General features: G+C 54.7%; 1 protein-coding gene across 1 annotated transcript; it reads left to right on the plus strand.

The window, feature by feature from the left end:
* The first annotated feature begins 10,615 nt into the window (after positions 1–10,615).
* On the plus strand, positions 10,616–20,017 carry LOC142089496 (thyrotropin-releasing hormone receptor-like). The gene is made up of 2 exons (XM_075166085.1): positions 10,616–11,401; positions 19,233–20,017. The coding sequence occupies exons 1-2, from the start codon at positions 10,616–10,618 to the stop codon at positions 19,611–19,613; spliced, it is 1,167 nt and encodes a 388-aa protein (XP_075022186.1). The 3' UTR covers positions 19,614–20,017.
* The last annotated feature ends 1,733 nt before the right edge of the window (positions 20,018–21,750 follow it).

Here is a 21,750-nt window from a genome sequence, read left to right on the forward strand (position 1 = left end):
AATTTGCATCCTCTCGGTCTCCCTCCCACTTTACGGCCAACATCATTCTGGATTTGGTAGGTGGAAGCGATTTGTGACTTACAGGTGCTCTCCTCCATCCTTTGCTGAAGTTCTCCTCTCATCTCCCAAACTACAAACGCCAGTCCCCAGCCCAAAGTCGGAGCCATTCGCACCTCCTGGTGACCTCCTAATGCTCTGGAAACCTCTTTAGATCCAACTGATCCCGCCTCCAGCCCCAGGAACCCACAGCAATTGGAAACCACAACTCTGCAAGCGCCGCGTGTGCCCAAAGCAAATGCAAGGCAAAGACAGAGAATTGGCTTTGAACAAACATAACTAACTATCTTTATTTACAGAAAACCAACTAACTATAACAATCTAAAATATTCTTCTTAAAAACTCTGCTCCCGCGCCGCCAAGCCCCGCATCTCCGTCAGCCCTGGAAGAAAAGCAAGCGTCACGGCCCTTTGGCTGACGAGCAGCGCCTCGCCGAGCAGAGCTGGGGGTTCCCGAGCCGGCTCAGCAGCAGCAGCTGCTTCGCATTGGGGTTCGTCCCCAATTTTAGGGGCATGAGGTTTGCCACAGCCCTGGGAGACGCTGGGGAGAGCGGGACTCTGCCGCCAGCGCTAAGCCCCGGCTGGGCTTAGGGTTAGACTTGGGTTGCCTGGCCCGAAGCAATCGCTCCCTTCCCGAAGCAATCGCTCCCTTCCCAAAGCGGACGGGTGCTCAGGGCAGCGCGGTGGTGGCGGTTGTGCCGCCAGGATGAGGGGACCCCTGCAGCGGGGCCCACCCACCCCAGCCCCAGCCCCAGCCCCAGCCCCAGCTCGGCGGCAGGCGACCCAGCCTCACTGCGGGCAGAGGATGGGGAGCACGTGCCTGTGCTGCTGCTGGTGGGTCTGTCTCCATTTCCTCCTCATCATCCACATCCACCTCCATCATTTCCTCCTCCTCCACGTCCACCTCCATGCCCTCTTCTGTGCTGCTGGCAGCCACCTGCGCAGCCTCCAGCACAAGCTGGGAGATCCTAAGCCAAAAGCCAAGCAGAAAAGTGCATTGGTCCTGCCCCGGCCAGCCGGGCGGACCTGTGGGACGGGGGTCTCGGCACCCCTGCCCCCTCTCGCCACCCGGGGAGAGCCGTGGGGCGATGGGGCCCCTGGGCACGTCCCCAGCAGCAGCTGGCTGCAGGCTGGGCAGCTCCTTCGCCACCAGCACCCACCAGCACCCACGGGCCAGCGCCTGCAGCCGGAGGATCCTGCGCTTCGTGGTCTTTCGTTGTTTGCCGAGTGGCAACGTCCTCCGGATCTGCCAGAGCAGAGCGGGCAGGGGTGAGCGGCCCTGCTCCCTGCCCGCGGGGCCCCGCGCACAGACCCCGGCCCCACCACGCGCAGACCCCGGCCCCACCACGCGCAGACCCCGGCCCCGCGCCTGCCTCGGCGCCCAGAGGCTCCTTACTCTGCGCAGGCGGCTCTTTGGCTCCGTGCTGGTCTGTGCGCAGGGGTGAGCTCCCATGGCTCCAGCCTGGAAAGGGGCAGAGGAGGCACCTGCTCAGGTTCGGGGCAGGACCCAGCTGCTCCCCGCGAGCATCCCTCTGGCACGAGCCCGGGGCTCCCTCGGGGACGTGTCCCCCCAGGCGGGGATGCTGGATTTCAGCAGGGCATGAGCAGCCCAGAAGGGCTTCTCCCAGCCCATGGCCTTGCAGGGGTGGGTGGAGAGGGCGAGCCAAGCTCCCGGCCCCCCGAGCTCCCCAGAGCGGGGTCCCCACCCCACGCCATCCCCGCGGTGCCTGCTCCAGCCTGCCCGGGCAGAGGGGGGTGCCCCCGTCCGTGGAGTGGGGCTGTACCTCCAGCAGCACAGGTGACCTCTTCTTCTGGGCACTCATGATCCCACCTCGACAGCAGCACAGGGATGGGGGCCGCGGCGCTGGGAGCAGGGCAGAAGGGCTGGGCTGGGAGCACGGGACAAGGGCTGGGCTGGGAGCAGGAGACAAGGGCTGGGTCGTGTGGCCGGGAGCAGGAGAGAAGGGCTGCGTCGGGAGCAGGGGAGAAGGGCGGAATTGTGCTCGTCGCCGGGCACTGGCAGTTGCAGCTGGAACAGGGGCCGTGACATCACACCTCTGTGACACGGGAGCTCCGGTGCCGGCTGCGCAGCAGGGGATGGGGATGACCCCCACTTAATACTGGTTATGTAGATATTAAGCTGCCCCCCTCAAAAGTTAACAATCCCAACAATTTAGAGTTCAATGCTGTCTTAAGCGGTTCTTCCGAACCACCCCGTCACGCCTTGCAGCCTTCCACACCCCTCAGAAAGGTTTTTCTCCAGCTGCTTCAGGCAGTGGCTGGAGTTTACCTCACTTTCTATGGGCGTCCCTTCCCAGTCTCTGACCTCTGCGTCTGGACAGCAAGTGGTGCTGAGCAGTGCCCAGGGCCCTTTCTCCAGGGACGAGCACATCCCTTAAGGCCATCCCCTTTTGCAGGGCTACCCGGGATGCTGGTTTTCCCTCCAGCCGCAAGGCTGGAATAGCATTGCCCATCTGGCCACGGCAGCAGATGTAGTTACGACAGCCCTGGCTAATCCTGATGCCCCAGCCAGGGCGGGAATGCTCATGGAAACTGCTGGAAGCCAGTTTGTCAGATATTTCACCAGTGGGCTTTGCCCAGAGCGTTGCAGACTCCCTTTGGGACGCTGGGGCAAGTTGTGCCCGTCCTTCCCAAAGAGGCCTGGATGCATGGAATTGCCAAGGAAAAACCCAACCCGTCCTCGTGTACAAGGGCCAGCCCCGTCACCAGGCAGCATCTGCTGGGCCTTAGAGCCACGTACCCCTCATCCCCCTCCACGCCTTAAGGGCTCACCATACAACAGTTCTTATGGGTCAGGAGATGACCCGTCATAACATAACCCCACCGGCAAAACCCCAGAGCAAACCCAGCATCAATTCCTAAAACCACTGGACAGGCTCAGGTGATACCAACGGGGTCAGGACAGTCTGTTTGCGGGGCTGGAGCTTGTCCTTCTGGTGACGTTGGACCCAAGGCAGCTCCTCCAGACCACCCAGCTCTGCTCTGGCAGGCCATGGCCTCTGCGCTGGCTCTCAGCATGGTGGGACCCTTTGAGGCTGGGCAGCGCGGGTCCAGGCGAGCAGCCCTGGCCCACGGCTGCGGCGTCAGGAGTTCCCAGTGGTCTAAGGTGACGAGGACACTCGCACTGTTACACACTGAGGCACCTGAATAAATTTGCCAATTTAGAAATGCTCCCCACGGTTCAGGGTGTGCAGCTCCACTTGTCTTCTCCTCCTGTCTTGTCTTACTTGGTTGAGAAGTTGTCCTAGCAGTAGGAAGATCTAAGCATTTGAGCAGGACTTTGGTAGCAGGCGTCAGTGGTTCACACCTTAACTGCTGACAAGATGAAAGTCCCTGCCTGATCGGTCAGGCTATGGAAGCATCGGACTAAAGAAAGATGCGTATTAATGATACAGAGACTAAATGTATGTGGACTATTTAAAAAACCCCAGGAATCATATATAACCTTCTTTAACTTTCCTTTTTCCTTTTGGTGGCTGCCTTTAGCGCTGACATTCAGGGTGTGGGTGTTGGGGGGGTCTGGGAGGACGGCACCAAAACTGTCCCCTGCGCCGTCCCTGTGCCCGGGTTGTTGCCGTTCTTAAGGGCAGGATCTTTTAAGGACGCCAGAAGGGTCCCAGCTCCGCAGGGGAGGACAACCCCCAAACAACCCTGTATCTCCCTGGACCAGGGACTTCTCTGAGCACCCCTGGAGACAAGGATCTCTTGCGGCACCGGCAATCGCACTGGCTGGCCCCGCGCCGTCCTGCCCAGCCACCTCTGCTTTACAAGCAGGATGGCGTGTGGTTGTGCAGGGGGAGTTGCATTTCCACTAGGTCCAAGATGTGCAGAGTTCAGTCATGTTGGTTCCCCTAGAATTCACCCATTTCCCCTGTCACACTCGGTTCCGCTGCTCAGCTCCGTCAGGGTTAAAGCTCGGTAAGATGAGGCTGCTCCTTTGCAGCTCTGCATTTCCCTTTTCTACCCGATTCTGCAGAAATTTGCATCCTCTCGGTCTCCCTCCCACTTTACGGCCAACATCATTCTGGATTTGGTAGGTGGAAGCGATTTGTGACTTACAGGTGCTCTCCTCCATCCTTTGCTGAAGTTCTCCTCTCATCTCCCAAACTACAAACGCCAGTCCCCAGCCCAGAGTTGGAGCCATTCGCACCTCCTGGTGACCTCCTAATGCTCTGGAAACCTCTTTAGATCCAACCGATCCCGCCTGCAGCCCCAGGAACCCACAGCAATTGGAAACCACAACTCTGCAAGCGCCGCGTGTGCCCAAAGCAAATGCAAGGCAAAGACAGAGAATTGACTTTGAACAAACATAACTAACTATCTTTATTTACAGAAAAACAACTAACTATAACAATCTAAAATATTCTTCTTAAAAACTCTGCTCCCGCGCCGCCAAGCCCCGCATCTCCGTCAGCCCTGGAAGAAAAGCAAGCGTCACGGCCCTTTGGCTGACGAGCAGCGCCTCGCCGAGCAGAGCTGGGGCTTCCCGAGCCGGCTCAGCAGCAGCAGCTGCTTCGCATTGGGGTTCGTCCCCAATTTTAGGGGCATGAGGTTTGCCACAGCCCTGGGAGACGCTGGGGAGAGCGGGACTCTGCCGCCAGCGCTAAGCCCCGGCTGGGCTTAGGGTTAGACTTGGGTTGCCTGGCCCGAAGCAATCGCTCCCTTCCCGAAGCAATCGCTCCCTTCCCAAAGCGGACGGGTGCTCAGGGCAGCGCGGTGGTGGCGGTTGTGCCGCCAGGATGAGGGGACCCCTGCAGCGGGGCCCACCCACCCCAGTCCCAGCCCCAGCCCCAGCCCCAGCCCGGCGGCAGGCGACCCAGCCTCACTGCGGGCAGAGGATGGGGAGCACGTGCCTGTGCTGCTGCTGGTGGGTCTGTCTCCATTTCCTCCTCCACCTCCACATCCACCTCCATCGCCTCCTCCACCTCCACGTCCACCTCCATGCCATCTTCCGTGCTGCTGGCAGCCACCTGCGCAGCCTCCAGCACAAGCTGGGAGATCCTAAGCCAAAAGCCAAGCAGAAAAGTGCATTGGTCCTGCCCCGGCCAGCCGGGCGGACCTGTGGGACGGGGGTCTCGGCACCCCTGCCCCCTCTCGCCGCCCGGGGAGAGCCGTGGGGCTATGGGGCCCCTGGGCACGTCCCCAGCAGCAGCTGGCTGCAGGCTGGGCAGCTCCTTCGCCACCAGCACCCACCAGCACCCACGAGCCAGCGCCTGCAGCCGGAGGATCCTGCGCTTCGTGGTCTTTCGTTGTTTGCCGAGTGGCAACGTCCTCCGGATCTGCCAGAGCAGAGCGGGCAGGGGTGAGCGGCCCTGCTCCCTGCCCGCGGAGCCCCGCGCACAGACCCCGGCCCCACCACGCGCAGACCCCGGCCCCGCGCCTGCCTCGGCGCCCAGAGGCTCCTTACTCTGCGCAGGCGGCTCTTTGGCTCCGTGCTGGTCTGTGCGCAGGGGTGAGCTCCCATGGCTCCAGCCTGGAAAGGGGCAGAGGAGGCACCGGCTCAGGTTCGGGGCAGGACCCAGCTGCTCCCCGCGAGCATCCCTCTGGCACGAGCCCGGGGCTCCCTCGGGGACGTGTCCCCCCAGGCGGGGATGCTGGATTTCAGCAGGGCATGAGCAGCCCAGAAGGGCTTCTCCCAGCCCATGGCCTTGCAGGGGTGGGTGGAGAGGGCGAGCCAAGCTCCCGGCCCCCCGAGCTCCCCAGAGCGGGGTCCCCACCCCACGCCATCCCCGCGGTGCCTGCTCCAGCCTGCCCGGGCAGAGGGGGGTGCCCCCCTCCGTGGAGTGGGGCTGTACCTCCAGCAGCACAGGTGGCCTCTTCTTCTGGGCACTCATGATCCCACCTCGACAGCAGCACAGGGATGGGGGCCGCGGCGCTGGGAGCAGGGCAGAAGGGCTGGGCTGGGAGCACGGGACAAGGGCTGGGCTGGGAGCAGGAGACAAGGGCTGGGTCGTGTGGCCGGGAGCAGGAGAGAAGGGCTGCGTCGGGAGCAGGGGAGAAGGGCGGAATTGTGCTCGTCGCCGGGCACTGGCAGTTGCAGCTGGAACAGGGGCCGTGACATCACACCTCTGTGACACGGGAGCTCCGGTGCCGGCTGCGCAGCAGGGGATGGGGATGACCCCCACTTAATACTGGTTATGTAGATATTAAGCTGCCCCCCTCAAAAGTTAACAATCCCAACAATTTAGAGTTCAATGCTGTCTTAAGCGGTTCTTCCGAACCACCCCGTCACGCCTCGCAGCCTTCCGCACCCCTCAGAAAGGTTTTTCTCCAGCTGCTTCAGGCAGTGGCTGGAGTTTACCTCACTTTCCATGGACGTCCCTTCCCAGTCTCTGACCTCTGCGTCTGGACAGCAAGTGGTGCTGAGCAGTGCCCAGGGCCCTTTCTCCAGGGACGAGCACATCCCTTAAGGCCATCCTCTTTTGCAGGGCTACCCGGGATGCTGGTTTTCCCTCCAGCCGCAAGGCTGGAATACCATTGCCCACCTCGCCACGGCAGCAGATGTAGTTACGACAGCCCTGGCTAATCCTGATGCCCCAGCCAGGGCGCGAATGCTCATGGAAACTGCTGGAAGCCAGTTTGGCAGATATTTCACCTGTGGGCTTTGCCCAGAGCGTTGCAGACTCCCTTTGGGACGCTGGGGCAAGTTGTGCCCGTCCTTCCCAAAGAGGCCTGGATGCATGGAAATGCCAAGGAAAAACCCAACCCGTCCTCGTGTACCAGGGCCAGCCCCGTCACCAGGCAGCATCTGCTGGGCCTTAGAGCCACGTACCCCTCATCCCCCTCCACGCCCTAAGGGCTCACCATACAACAGTTCTTATGGGTCAGGAGATGACCCGTCATAACATAACCCCACCGGCAAAACCCCAGAGCAAACCCAGCCGCAATTCCTAAAACCACTGGACAGGCTCAGGTGATACCAACGGGGTCAGGACAGTCTGTTTGCGGGGCTGGAGCTTGTCCTTCTGGTGACGTTGGACCCAAGGCAGCTCCTCCAGACCACCCAGCTCTGCTCTGGCAGGCCATGGCCTCTGCGCTGGCTCTCAGCATGGTGGGACCCTTTGAGGCTGGGCAGCGCGGGTCCAGGCGAGCAGCCCTGGCCCACGGCTGCGGCGTCAGGAGTTCCCAGTGGTCTAAGGTGACGAGGACACTCGCACTGTTACACACTGAGGCACCTGAATAAATTTGCCAATTTAGAAATGCTCCCCACGGTTCAGGGTGTGCAGCTCCACTTGTCTTCTCCTCCTGTCTTGTCTTACTGGGTTGAGAAGTTGTCCTAGCAGTAGGAAGATCTAAGCATTTGAGCAGGACTTTGGTAGCAGGCGTCAGTGGTTCACACCTTAACTGCTGACAAGATGAAAGTCCCTGCCTGATCGGTCAGGCTATGGAAGCATTGGACTAAAGAAAGATGCGTATTAATGATACAGAGACTAAATGTATGTGGACTATTTAAAAAACCCCAGGAATCATATATAACCTTCTTTAACTTTCCTTTTTCCTTTTGGTGGCTGCCTTTAGCGCTGACATTCAGGGTGTGGGTGTTGGCGGGGTCTGGCAGGACGGCACCAAAACCGTCCCCTGCGCCGTCCCTGTGCCCGGGTTGTTGCCGTTCTTAAGGGCAGGATCTTTTAAGGACGCCAGAAGGGTCCCAGCTCCGCAGGGGAGGACAACCCCCAAACAACCCTGTATCTCCCTGGACCAGGGACTTCTCTGAGCACCCCTGGAGACAAGGATCTCTTGCGGCACCGGCAATCGCACTGGCTGGCCCCGCGCCGTCCTGCCCAGCCACCTCTGCTTTACAAGCAGGATGGCGTGTGGTTGTGCAGGGGGAGTTGCATTTCCACTAGGTCCAAGATGTGCAGAGTTCAGTCATGTTGGTTCCCCTAGAATTCACCCATTTCCCCTGTCACACTCGGTTCCGCTGCTCAGCTCCGTCAGGGTTAAAGCTCGGTAAGATGAGGCTGGTGACCTCCTTATGCTCTGGAAACATCTTTAGATCCGACCTGGACAGGCTGGATCGATGGGCTGAGGCCAACTGTATGAGGTTCCACAAGGCCAAGTGCCGGGTCCTGCACTTTGGCCACAACAACCCCAGGCAACGCTGCAGGCTTGGGGAAGAGTGGCTGGAAAGCTGCCCGGAGGAAAAGGACCTGGGGGTGCTGGTTGACAGTGGCTGAACAGGAACCGGCAGTGTGCCCAGGTGGCCAAGGCGGCCAACGGCATCCTGGCCTGTATCAGAAATAGTGTGGCCAGCAGGAGCAGGGAGGTGATCGTGCCCCTGTACTCGGCACTGGTGAGGCCGCACCTCGAATCCTGTGTTCAGTTTTGGGCCCCTCACTACAAGAAGGACATGGAGGTGCTGGAGCGTGTCCAGAGGAGGGCAACGAAGCTGGTGAAGGGCCTGGAGCACAAGTCTGATGGGGAGCGGCTGAGGGAACTGGGGTTGTTTAGCCTGGAGAAGACGAGGCTGAGGGGAGACCTCATTGCGCTCTACAACTACCTGAAAGGAGGTTGTAGCGAGGTGGGGGTCAGTCTCTTCTCCCAAGTGAGAGAGACCTTTCTCTTACTGAAAGAGTGGTCAGGCCTTGGAACAGGCTGCCCAGGGAAGTGGTTGAGTCACCATCCCTGGAGGGATTTAAAAGACGTGTAGATGAGGCGCTTAGGGACATGGTTTAGTGGGCATGGTGGTGTTGGGTTGACAGTTGGACTCGATGATCTTAGAGGTCTTTTCCAACTTTAATGATTCTATTCTGTGATTCTGATTTCTAGGGGGATTTTAAAGTGCATTTATTTAAAAAAAGGGGGAAAGTTAGAGCAAAGTGCGGCCTGGGCGGGTCTCCAAGGCCGGGGACCTGCCGTGCCTCCCCAGCCCGGGGCACGGGCAGGCCCTGGTGCAGGCTGTCCGCGGAGCCCTAAGGAAAGCAAATGGAAAGAGAAGAGAATATTTGTCCTTTATAACTGACTCAAAGGTGAATGAAATATCACAGGAGGGAGTGAAAAACTACAGGAATTGTCCTCAGTAGAGTCAAATGGAGGCATAAGGTTTCCCAGAGAAAAGATGATAATATTATTTGCCACAGCAAGCCAGAGCCTGGGGCCAGACTGCTGCTCCCTGGGCTGAGGCAAAAGGCATTTTATCCACCCAGGTTTGCACAGCCCAGGCTTATAAATTTGCCTGTGAAACCCTGGACTTGAATCACCTGGCATCAGGATGATCCTTCACATTTTGGATATGTGCCTCAGTGTCTGGCATTAATGGGAACGCCTCTGCCTCTAACTGTAATAGAATCTAATAAAAAAGCCCTTGTCCTTTCCTCCACTCCATAGGTTAGGGGACCCTTAGCACCTTACCTCTGCAAACACAATTGCTCTTTCAATTTGAAAATGCATTTTCTGACAGACTGTGGATAGTCAGGAACAAGCATGGGGCTGGCAGCAAATTCTGGCCACTGCTGACCATCAAGGAGACACTGGATCTCCCAAACTGACCGTCGGGGAGATACCAGCTATCCCAGCCTGACCGCCAGGATCTCCCAGCCCAGGACTGGGTGTGTTGGGTTGACGGTTGGACATGATGATCTTAGAGGTCTTTTCCAACCTGTATGATTCTATGATTCTATGATTCTATAACCTTTGTGCTTGTTTGGGACAGGGGTGGCTGTAGGAAAGATGACGTGAGGAGGTCGCTGCCTTGTGTTTAATGACCTCCAAAGAAGGGGCTCCTCTGCCCCAGCCCAAGGGAAATGGGAAATGCCATAGTTCTCTGTGGCATCGCCTTGTCCCATCCTCCTGGGGATGAGGAAGGAAGGACTCCTCATCCCCAGCTTTCCTTGCCCGGGGGGCACAGTGCAGCCTGTGGCTCGGCTGGGCACACAAGGCACCCACAGTCCCGGGTCCTGGAGTGGACCCACTCATTGCTGGGGTGCTTTCAGCCCCTAAGCCTCTCCGCCCCCGGGGTCTCCAACCTGCCACCCCCATCCCCAGCCCTTGCTCCTTCCTCCTGCTCCTCCTCCTCCTCCTCCTCCTCCTCTTCGGCTCAGCGGTGCGCTAGGACCCAGCGGGCACAGACGGGGGATGTGACGGGAGGTGGATTGGGGGTCCCGGGGGCTGGGGTAGCCCTGGGGGGTCGCGGGCGGTCCTGGGGAGGTCCTGGTGGTTCCCGGGGGTCCCGGCGACTGGGGGAGGTCTTGGAGGGTCCCGGAGCTGGGGATCCTAGGCGGTCTCGGGTGGCTCCCGGGGCTGGGGGGTCCTGGAGGCCCCGAAGGTCCCGGGGACTGGGATGGTCCTGGCTGCTGCCCGTCCCTCCTGGCGGAGGCTCGGCGAGGGAGTTTGCAGGGGAGGTGGGTGCAAGGAGCCGGGCGGCTGCAAGACGGGGTGAATCGGGGAAAAAAAGGGGAGGGAGGAGCCGGGGCGGGCGGGAGGGCGGGGAGGGGGTGCGGGGGGCAGCGGGGCGCAGCGACGCGGCTCCCGGCTCCCGGCTCCCCGCTCTCCCCGCCGCAGGGTGCGCGGAGCTCCGCCGGGGAAGGCTTTGGGAGCCGATGGAGAACGGCTCGGCCAGCCTGGGAGCCGTGCTGGGCGGCAGCGGCAACCAGACCCTGGGCAGGATGCCCCGGCAGCCCCTGGAGCTGCAGGTGGTCACCATCCTGCTGGTGCTGCTCATCTGCGGGGTGGGCATCGCGGGCAACGTGATGGTGGTGCTGGTGGTGCTCTGCACCAAGCACATGGTGACCCCCACCAACTGCTATCTGGTGAGCCTGGCGGTGGCCGACCTCATTGTGCTGCTGGCCGCCGGGCTGCCCAACATCTCGGAAGTGGTGGCTTCTTGGGTGTACGGCTACGTCGGCTGCCTCTGCATCACCTATTTGCAGTACTTGGGCATCAACATCTCTGCCTGGTCCATCACCGCCTTCACGGTGGAGCGTTACATCGCGATCTGCCACGCCATCAAAGCGCAGCTCCTGTGCACCGTGTCCCGCGCCAAGCGCATCATCTCCTCGCTGTGGCTCTTCACGTCCCTCTATTGCCTCATGTGGTTCTTCCTGGTGGACACGACACAAGTCACCTTCTCGGATGGGGCACAGGTCAGCTGTGGCTACCGGGTCTCCAGAAGCCTTTACATGCCCATTTACTTCTTGGATTTTGCTGTCTTCTACGTCATCCCATTGGGGCTGGCAACTGTCCTCTACGGCCTCATCGCCCGCATCCTCTTTATGAGCCCCCTGCCCACCACCCTGCAGCGCTCCTGCCTGGGCTCCACGCACCAGGGCGGCTCCCTCAAGCTCTCCTGCCGGGGCAACAAGGGGGCCCTGAGCTCCCGCAAGCAGGTAGGGGCTCCCCGCCGGGCTGGGGCACGCTGGGCTGCAGGCAGCACTGTCAGGGGCTCAGTGCTTTAAGGGGCATTCTGGCAAGGGATGGGGTGCCCCAATATTTTGTTTTCCTTTGTAGGGGGAGCTGGGTGAGTCGGTTTGCTGCACGGAGGGTCCCTCCCAAGCCGAGCTGGGGTCTGGCAGCACAGATGAGCTCCCCTTGCTTCAGCTGAGCTCGGTGGAGCAGGACAGGGCTCCAGCATCGCTCGGGAGAGGCAGGAGTGCAGGGGTGTTTGCTGGATAATTAATCAGTGATTGCCTCCCCGAGGAGAGGAGTGCTGGGTCACGTTATGCCAGTGGGACTCGCCTCCCAGGCAGGGTCCTGGGCAGGTGACCTCAGATTTAGGGGAGCACAGGGAGGGGAGAGCTGGCACGACCCCCTGCCCTGTGAGCCCAGCCGTGGCTGCAGCCCCTCGGTCCCTGCAGCTGTGGAAGGTGCCTTGGTGTCCCAGTGGTGTGTCTTCCCTCTTGGTGACTCCTCTGTCATTCAGCTGCCTGCTCGCTCCCCAGCTCCTTCTCCCACCTCCTGCCCTCGTTCCTCCTCTTTCTCTGTCCACATGGACAATTACTCTTTCTTGCCCCATCTCCTTGGATGGGTCAGCATCTGGATATGGGACTCTGTTGCCTCCTACCTGGCCATTTGCAGGAGACCGTCCCATTCTGGTTTCAAAGTTCATGTAGGCAGAGACATGGGCTATTTTAAAGGAAAGGGCTGAATCTGGGAGTCTGGCTTAAATCACTGAAATCACCAGTTCTGCTGTGATTTCCAGACAGCCTGAAATAGGCTTCAGCCTGTCCTAAAGTCTTCATGTTTCCAACTCAGTATCTCATTGCCTGACTTGCACAGGAACCTCCATTCCCCAGGACAGATGATTCAGAGTTGCAGAGGGGAAATGAACAGCCCAGAGAATGTGTATTTCTTTATGAACTTCTAAGTTTTTCCAGTTCACCTTTTTCTCCCTTTTGCTGCAGCACAGAAAGATTTAAAGCAAGTCCTGATTTCTGCAAAAGTACTTTCTCGCTCTCCCAGGGTCACTGGCTGCTGCGGGAGCCTCGGGCAGGCTGTTTGGCAGCGAGGTCTCTAGATACTACAAGGCAGTACCTGAAGGTGCGGGTCGATGGACCTCTCCTTCCAGAGCAGCCGCTGCAGGGGCTGTGCCGCTCGCCCCGCAGTGCTGTGCCGTGGAGTGGCCGTGCTGCACACAGCGTGCTCCAGCACCATTAGGACAGGTGGCTGAGGCCATTAGTCCTGATGGGGCTGGATGACGGGTGCTCCAGCCCCTGGAAACATCTTGTGCTCTCTTTTCTGTTATACCAGGAGTTTTCTTGAGATCGTCATTACCTCCCAAAATATCTTAGCATGGAAAGACTTTCCCTGGCTGGCCCGACATCGCAGAGCTGGCATCATCAGGAATAAAGATGGCACTGAGTTTTGAAATGATAAAGCAGTTTCCCAGGGCTTCCAGCTACGTTTTGTTGAATGCTTCCTTCTGATTTCACACCAGCAGCTCTTTAAAGCAGGCTGTGTTGAGAGTGATGGAGGAAGAAAGCCCAGCTGTGCCGCTGGTGGCATGTGGGCTAGGTGGCTGAGACATGGGTTGGTGGCCATCAAATAGATACAGTGCTGCACCCCAGAGGTGGCTGCAATCCAGGTTTTTCCATAAATGTCTTTCACAAGTTGGATATGGCATAGGGCATGAGTGCTTCATTTTATACATAATCAGAGGGAAATTTATATGACTGTCCATAAAAATCAGAGAGGGAAAAACCAGGATCTGGGAGTTCAACTTTAACTATTTGATTCATTGCTGAGGGGTTGATCTGCTGGATGCTCGGTGTAGAAATAAGTTATCTGTGCACCAAAGCGAAGTAAACCCACAGCTATTCTGATGAGTTTTGGGCAGTGTGTGCAGGAGCGCTTTGAGCGTAACAAACCCAGGTCCTGTCAGAGCACCTACCTTAGCACTGAAATCCAGCCAGAGGTTTTTGCTGGCGGTGCAATGGATTGAGGAGCAGAAGCTGCCGTGAGTCATGATTCTGTATCTAGTTATAAGGGAAAAACCAACAACCCAACACGCAGGGAGGAAAGAGGCCTCCAGAGACCCCAAGGGGTTATCACTGGATTCTGCCTTCAATTTGCCTCCCTGAGCAGGAGCAACCAGCGCCACAGGAATGATATTTTCAGGGAGATGCTGCAGCATGCAGGACCCCAGAGGGGTGGGGGCAGAGCAGAGGGGAAGCGTGGGCTGAGAGCTGGGGAATGGGCAGATCATTAAGAAAGGGATTTTAATGTGAGAAAGAAGGTAGCTGAATCCGTTCATGTCAGCAGAGCTGGCAGACGGAGATGCTGGATAGGAGAAGGGGCTTAAAAGTGAGCGCAGAGGAGAGGATTCCCATGGCCAGTAGGGCCCCACAGTGGGACATGTGGGCGATGGAGACAGAGGTGCATGTGCCTATGTGAAGGGGCAGGGCAATGTCCGGGGGGACCTATGGCCCCCATAGCACCCCCAGCAACCAGATCCATGGGACACCCCACCAACTTGGCTTTAGCAAAGGTGGGAGACAGGCACAGAAAGGACCTGAGTGGTCTTCTCCAGGAGAGGTTCACCTCCAAGGAAATCGATGGCAAAAAGCCCCTGTGCAATAGGCAGGTACAAGCCCTAAAAGGGAGCAGCCTGGATACCGGTGTCCTGTGTCGTCCTCACCAGAAGAAAGGTTTTCTCTCTAATTTTCTGATAGCCATGGCATTACTGCCCTCAAAACCAGAGGAAACTTGCAGAAAGAAGAAACACAGATGGATCTCAACTCGTACCACCGGACACTGCTTTGCAATAGCTGATGCTGGCTGAGGAGCTCATAAGCAGGTTTTCTTGCTCATTAATCACCCGTGGCCAGGGTGGAAAGGAAAGGGCAGCCTGACAGGTAACGCCATCGACCTCTCATGCTCCCCTGAGAAGTGCTTACAGCCCTTGAAAATGTCACCAGGAATTTCCATGGGTGCCCTTGGTAAAGGGTCTTGTCCCGAGCATCAGAAGTGAGGACACGGCATCGGAAACTGCTCTAATAACAAATGCTGGTGGTCTCCAATCTGACAGAGTGATGAGGAAGCGGTGAAAGTCATGCATGTGCTACCAGTGGGGAAGATTGAAGTGAGTGTGCAGCTTCTTTAAAATGCAATTACTATGACTAAACCACTAAAGGCACCATTAGAAATCACAGTTGCAAGTTTGGTCCAAAACAGCAATGGTGTTGCTGTCTGACACGATTCACATGTGCAGCGAGAGCTGCAGGACCCTGCAGACAGCAGGTTGCGTCCCAGTGATGCAGCGAAGCAGGACTCCAACCCCACAAACACCTTTGAGTTTGTTGGGGTGATGGTGCACAAGCATCTGCCAGATTCCCATCACAGACCAGTGGTGTGAGAGGGCGGTTTGGCTCCCGGAGGATCTGTCGGCGTTGGTTGTGTGTAGCTCAGGTGGTCCCTCTGATCAGGGTACGGGCACCCACGTTGGCGTTCCTCCTCTGGCCTCTCTTTATAGGGGAGCCGGCTCTTCCAGGCACCGTGCCCAGCATCCCCTGACAGATGTCCAAAAGGGGCTACCCCAGAGGTGCCCATTTTTCTCCCTTGACTCTAAAGAGCCCCGACTTTAAAAACACGGCTGGGGGTGTTTTGCTGTGGATGTGCTCCTATGCAGCCCCAGTGCTGCACTGCTTGCTTTTCAGAGTATGAAGATGCTGCTGTTCCTTCACTGGTGCCTCTAAAACACGTAAGTCCAGAGCGAGACAAGGCAAGGCGTGAGTTTTGCTGTACTTATCACCTATAGAAGAAAGGGCCACAGATACAAACACCAGCCACCTCCAAGCACGTATTTCACCTGCTGGAGAGGGACCACTAGAGGGAGTGGGATTCCTAAAAAAGGATGCTGCAGCTCAGGATGGTGGTGCTTGGACAAGGAGGGGAGGGATGGCTGGGGAGAAGCGTCTGTGGTCTCCAGGACAGGGGCAGAGGCTGGACAGAGCGCTGCGAGAGGGGATGGGTTGGAAGGGCTGTGCGGGGATGCAAGATGCCCATCACCTTGTCTGGAGCGAGAAGGATGCTCGCAGTGGGTTTGCTCTAGGAGTTACACCGGGCTTGGCCCGTGGAGGTGGAAGATAAGCTGCCCCTTAACTTTGGCATAGGGACCCAGGATGCAGTCTGGGATGTACAGCAGATATCCTTGGGCATCCAGCAATAACACTGGCTGACATGCTCAAAAGTGATTTTCAGCTAAACATCAACTGTTCCAGTAAAACATGCCCGTCTGTCTACAAACCCTTGTCTTGCTTCTATCCATAGCTCCTTTACAGCTGTTGTGTGCACACACTGTGTACAACAGAGTTGTTGCAAAACACTTGTTGGAAAAATTGTTGTCCATGAGCTGGTGCTTCCCTGAGGGATGCTTTGAGGCTACAGCAAAGCTCTGGCTTTTTTGGGTGCGGCTGGTTTTTTTGGACCGTAATTCAGGACTACTCCAGTTAGGGACAAATGTCCCAAACTCTCCTCAGTACTGATTAGGTTCTTTTTTCACATGAGCACCAGAAGTAAGTTCAGAGAACCTCAGGTGTGCTATAGTTACTCGCCTCAGCAAGGTAGAGTGAGGAAAGGCACGGAGACAGGTTTCAGCCATGCATGCAGACAACGCTGGAGATTTCTTTCCCCATGATGGAGATATGAGAATGAGTTTGGGATGGACTGTTAGGTTTTATCTAGAGGAGACATCCTGTGTCGACACAACTTTGCTGAAGTTGCACCCAGGAGAACGCAGTCTGTACGGACGGTTGGCTTTAAAAGGCAAATTTCAATCTTAGAGCAAGCTGAGGGCAGGGCTGCCTGTCCCAGCTTGTGGTCTGGATGCAGCGTCCTCGGGAAGCACTGAAGGCATTTACTGAGATGGAGGTAATAAATCCTCATGGTGTTGTTTCCAGGACAAAGACAGGTTTTTCCCAGGGCTGTAGGAGGCGTAGCAGGGAGCTTTCTCTGGGTGACAGCACTTTGTGGTCTTCTGCGGTCTGCAGTGAGGTGTTGGGAGCTTGCTCAAGTGGGAGCTGGGCGAGCGCTTGCTGGCACCGCCGGCATTTCCATAACAACCAGCCAAAAAGCAGGGGCAGTTATGGCTAAAAAGCAGATGAATCACTGGTTCTTTTCCAGACTACATTTCTTTTGGTCTCAGAAAGGACCGGAATGAGCTTACTTTTCAGCCTTATTAGGATACGCTCCCCCTGGTGCTGTCACTCGGGTGCAGAGTTCAGATCACTCTTCACAAACATCATGGGTTCCTGAACAGTAAAACAAGGCAGAGAGTTACAACAGTCAAAAAACCAAAGATGTTTCAGTCTCAGGAGAAAGCACGTGGGCAGTATTAATCTGTTAGCTTTAAAGGAGACATTTTGGCCACACAGAAACCTCCCGGCTGGAAGGGACACCTGCCAGAGAGCAGAGCTAAGTGTATAAAAGTTCAGGGATTTATTCTCCCCAGCCCTGCAGGGAGACCTGAGACAGGAGCTGAGTGAGGAGTGTCTGTGTCTCAGTGAGGACCTGCAAGGGTGTGGTATTTCACTTTCCCAGGACATATTTTGCAGCAATCCTGCTGCCTAGGACTGCTGAAGTTGATGGAAAGACTCCCACCAACCTTACGCCCAAGACAGCCCTTTAACATGGACCCTTCCAGGCAGGACCGGGACATGTTCAGTCTCTGCATGGGATGGAAAAGCACAGAGCCTGCTCTCATCTCCCAGGAGGAATAAACTTCTTAGTAGAGGGAAATTAAATTCTGACTGAAATTGTACTTAGGATCACTTAAGCTGAGGAGTTGGTTGCATTTTGCTGTAGGTTTCAGCTATTAGCACAGTTTTGTTCAGATCAACTTCAGGTTCTCAGGAAATGAACCTCAGATGCATCAAAAATATGGCAAAAGCAATTCTCCCTGCAAACCTGAGAAGCGGGTCTGTGGAAGGCAGCAGTGTAGCTGAATGCTCCATTGCTGCCATGTCTATTTGCTATAAAGATATATAGAGAAGTAGAAAATGCAGGTCTCATGCATATGCACTGCTCATATGCCATACAGTGTTGAAGCAAAATCTGCGCCTTTCTGGGCTGATCTGGTATCGGGAGCTCTCTGTTCCCAGGTCTTGCAGTGCAGACCACAGCAATACAGTCCCACCACTGCTGTCGGGATGCTCCTTCCCTTGGCAAGGGGTGGTCGAGCCTGGATTGCCCTGCCAGCCTCAGCGGGAGCCAGTGGCTACAACCATGCCGGGACATAGAGATTTTGACCATGGTCAACCGTGTGCCAAGCGGCTGCTCTCCACTCCCAGCCTATCTGTTCAGGAGTATTTCTATAAATCATATTATCACCCTAGCAGTTGCATGCTAGATAGGGTGGCTTGAAACCACCTTGAAAAAGCTTGTGAGACGGCTCTTGCTCTTCTGCATCCAGCCAGCCCTTGTAAAAGGCATTGAAAAGCTCTGAAGCTACCTTTTACTGACACATCTTGTCAGTGTCAAGATGTGTCATATCTTGACAAAAAAGATATCTTTCCCAAAAGGCAACAAACTGTGGCAGCAAACATGCTGCAGTCTTAGCAACAGCCTCAGCACTCACCGAGTCACTGCAAGATCTTATTCTGGGAAGTGTCCTCATGTTCCCATTAAACCACACAGAGCAAAACTTCTATTTTGGCCTCAGCTTGACAATACTCCCTTTCTTGTAGGGAAATTCTTGTTGCCACTACCAACCACCTCCAATTTCTACTCAAAGCATTACAGGAAATCATAGTTGCTTGTGATTAAGTAAAAAAGCACTCCAAGAAAAGCTGAGAGACTGTGAACGTGATCTAAGTGCTTATTTCCATATCGAGAACTGGAGTCATTGCACAACTCCCTTTCTGACATTTGAAAGGCCACTGCCTTAATATGCATGCAGCATCAGTGTTTACTCATACTTTCCTCCTTGGGGACGTGTGTATTCTGTAAGTATTTGCTGGAGGATGATTGTCACCTACCAGAAACAGCTGTTGAAGTTATTAGGATCACTGGAGTTTCAGTACAAAAAACTTATTTTCTTAAACAAGCTTAAGTTGAGCTGAGGGCAATTACTGCTCACTTCTGAATTCTCAATATCTTCTTGTTCCTAATATGTTAATGTAGTACTTCCCAGTGTGCTGCAAATTAAAACAACCCATTCCAATTAGCTAAGTAACTCCCATATCAGCAAAAGTAGGAGTTTGTGTAAGACTCCAGGCAGTCTCCTCTGCTCTCAGTGCTGCTCTGTTCCAGGAGCCTATTCCTGGGAACAGCATAGCTGGTGTAGGAAAGCAGAAGATCCTAGAGAGGGAGTTGAGATATACCCCATGGCACCCCCAAAAGTTAGGACCCCACTTTTGCATAAATTAGTTTCCCCATTGACTTATTGTTATGTGCAATTTTCAAACTTGCTTTGTGGTACAGAAATACCCATGATCACCCCAGCCCATTTCCAGGCTGGTGGATGCTTGCCCTAAAGAGCTTTAAAGGCTCTTCAATGGTAGGTGAAAACCTGTCATTGAAGGGGTTTATTCATGCAAGATTGTTTCATGAACAAAACGGATTCAGAGAGGAATGGTTTGTGTGCCTATTTTAAATGCTTAAAGAGAGATATAAGCAATATGTAGATTGAACTAGCTGTCTGCACCATTTCTCCAGGTGGGAAAGCTCTGCTGGAGATTTAGCATCATCTGACTATTTCTCTTTTTGCATATCCCCACCTGCAAGGTGACAAAAATGTTGGCTGTCGTTGTGGTCCTCTTCGCCCTTCTGTGGATGCCTTATCGCACACTGGTGGTGGTGAACTCCTTCATGGACCCTCCGTACCTGAACATCTGGTTCCTTCTCTTCTGCCGCATGTGCATCTACCTGAACAGTGCCATCAACCCCATCATCTACAACCTCATGTCACAGAAATTCAGGGCTGCCTTTAGGAAGTTATGCAAGTGCGAAGAGAAGAGTACCGAGAACCCCGCGCCGTACACCGCCCCAGTGTACTACAGCGTTATGAAGGACTATTCTCATGACAGCTCCGATCACAATGTCACCAAACAAGAAGATCTGAACAGTCTCCCTGCACCTGCAAAGAAGAACAAGCCTGCCCAATAAATCCTGGGACCCTGAAACAACGCAGGCAGTGGGAGCTATGCAGTTGCATGCACTGTGTTGGGAAAGTGCCAACAGAAATTGCTTTGGCATTGCAGCAAGCTTAATTTAATACCTCTCCAGGGCATTTAAAAAATCAGATTCTTAGAGGCAAATTAGTTTGCTTTTCCTTAACACTAATTTATTCTTGTTTGGTGAAGTGTTAGGCACAGGTCAATGTTTAGCATCTTTAAAGAATCTGTAGTTAAATATAGCAGCGCAACGCCATTCTGTGTTACAAGCAAGTGCAACTGTTTGTTGAGTTGGGCCAGAGCATTGAAAAGAAATCCTGGAAGAGAAGGGCATTAAAGAAAAAAAAAAACCCTTATTTCTGCTGGACCAGTTTTCTTATAGTCTGAGATTCACCTATCCGAATTTACGTGCCTCTAACACAGACCCCTATGTGAGCTGCTCCTATAGAGTCCTTTTAGAGTTAATGGGGACAATTAGGCACTTCCAGGAAGCGGCTCCTCTCATCTCAGCATAGTCCTCCGAGGCAGACACATACGTCAGGAGGAGATGAATGCCTCCCGAGATGTGATATTTCTGTCCATTGACTGTAAAGGGACTCTCTCAGGTGGGGACTCCTATGTTAGGAATAACTGAAGCTGGGTGTCACGAACCTCACCCCACGCTTCTGGAAATATTGCTGTGCTGGTAGCACATAGACCCAAGGTCCAGACCAGTTGGATTTGTCACAGAAAAATGAACAAACTAATAATGAGTGTTCCTTAAGGTAATAGTAATACTTCCATCATTGTGGTCTAAGCTTCTTTTGGATAATTTTACCTTTTCTGTCCAAATTCCTCTAGTTGCTTCAGCTGGATACTGTAGCCTTGCCCTGTAAGCCCCGGTGTGGTGTGGCTGCGTACTGTTGAGCAGCGTTGCTCAGCAGGTGAAGCAATTCTCTTATTTCCTGAAAATAATTTGTGAAAGTCCATCAAGTGTTTTGTGATAAGTGACACACTGACTATAAGACATTAACAATAGTCATTGCTGCTATCATCTTGCGAGCAAAGTGGATATTTATAACCTGAGGTGTCCAAGAAACCAGCCCAAGGACACTTGCCCCAGTCTTGCAAGAGACTATCTGGACTAGGAGTAAAATGTGGAAGATTACACAAGCCAAACGCAAGGCTCTTGCCAAATAAAACAAGTGTCAGCCACCAGTAACCCTCAAGTGACTGTAAAAAATTCTTCGAACAGCCAATTCAGCCTCGCTCTTCAATACCATTTTTCACCAAACTATGGCAGTAAATGATCTTAGAATTTTGCATACACTTTGGAAAATATCTGTGTGATATTTTTAAGAGCACAAGACGTTAAGTAACCATTCTGTGTCTACGGGAAATCACTTCCCTGGGTGAGTCAGAACAAGACCTCTCCTCCCACCGACATGTCGGGAACTGTCCAGGATCGATTTCATTTTGGTGTAGGGTGGCTTTGCATGTGAGATTATTATATTGTGAGTTATTAAACTATCTATTTTGGCCCTAAAATAACTGAAGGATGAGGAAAGAGAACATTGGTGTTTTGCAATTATTTCAAACACTGTGTGTTCAGAATTTAAGGATTCATGCCATTTTTGCGCTCTTTTGTGTATATTGGGAATTTAGGAACAAAGTTCTCCTTTCTTCTTGTTAAGGAAGTTCTGCACAGAAATTTGGGATTTGCTTCTTGAAGAAAATGGAAGTGGTTTTGCTACAATGTGAGAAAATTGTTCCACTTAGCAAGAGAAACTAGGAAATGAAACAATTTGCTTGTAACAATCTTTTCCCTAGTACAGACTGTTTTTTCCCCCCTTAGAACAGATTTTTCCTTAGCAGCTCAGAACAAGCCATTGACAAAAGCATCTGCAGGCAAAGCAGAGCAGTAAGGACCAGGATGCATTGAAGTAACACGCAGGTAAGGAAGGTGTAGGAGGAGGAAGGGGAGCCCTGGGGCGGCTGCTGGTCCCCTGGATGTGGCAAAATCCAGGGCTGAGGTTTGGATGCATCAGCTCTTACCTTCGGATGCGTCAGCTCTTGCATGGGCTGAGTTGAGGTTAACAGGAACAACTTACTGCATAGCCCAGAGCTAAGCTGGGCTCTTGTGCTAATGA

Source organism: Calonectris borealis, chromosome 17 (genome assembly GCF_964195595.1).
Source record: "Calonectris borealis chromosome 17, bCalBor7.hap1.2, whole genome shotgun sequence".
Classification (NCBI taxonomy): Eukaryota; Metazoa; Chordata; class Aves; order Procellariiformes; family Procellariidae; genus Calonectris; species Calonectris borealis.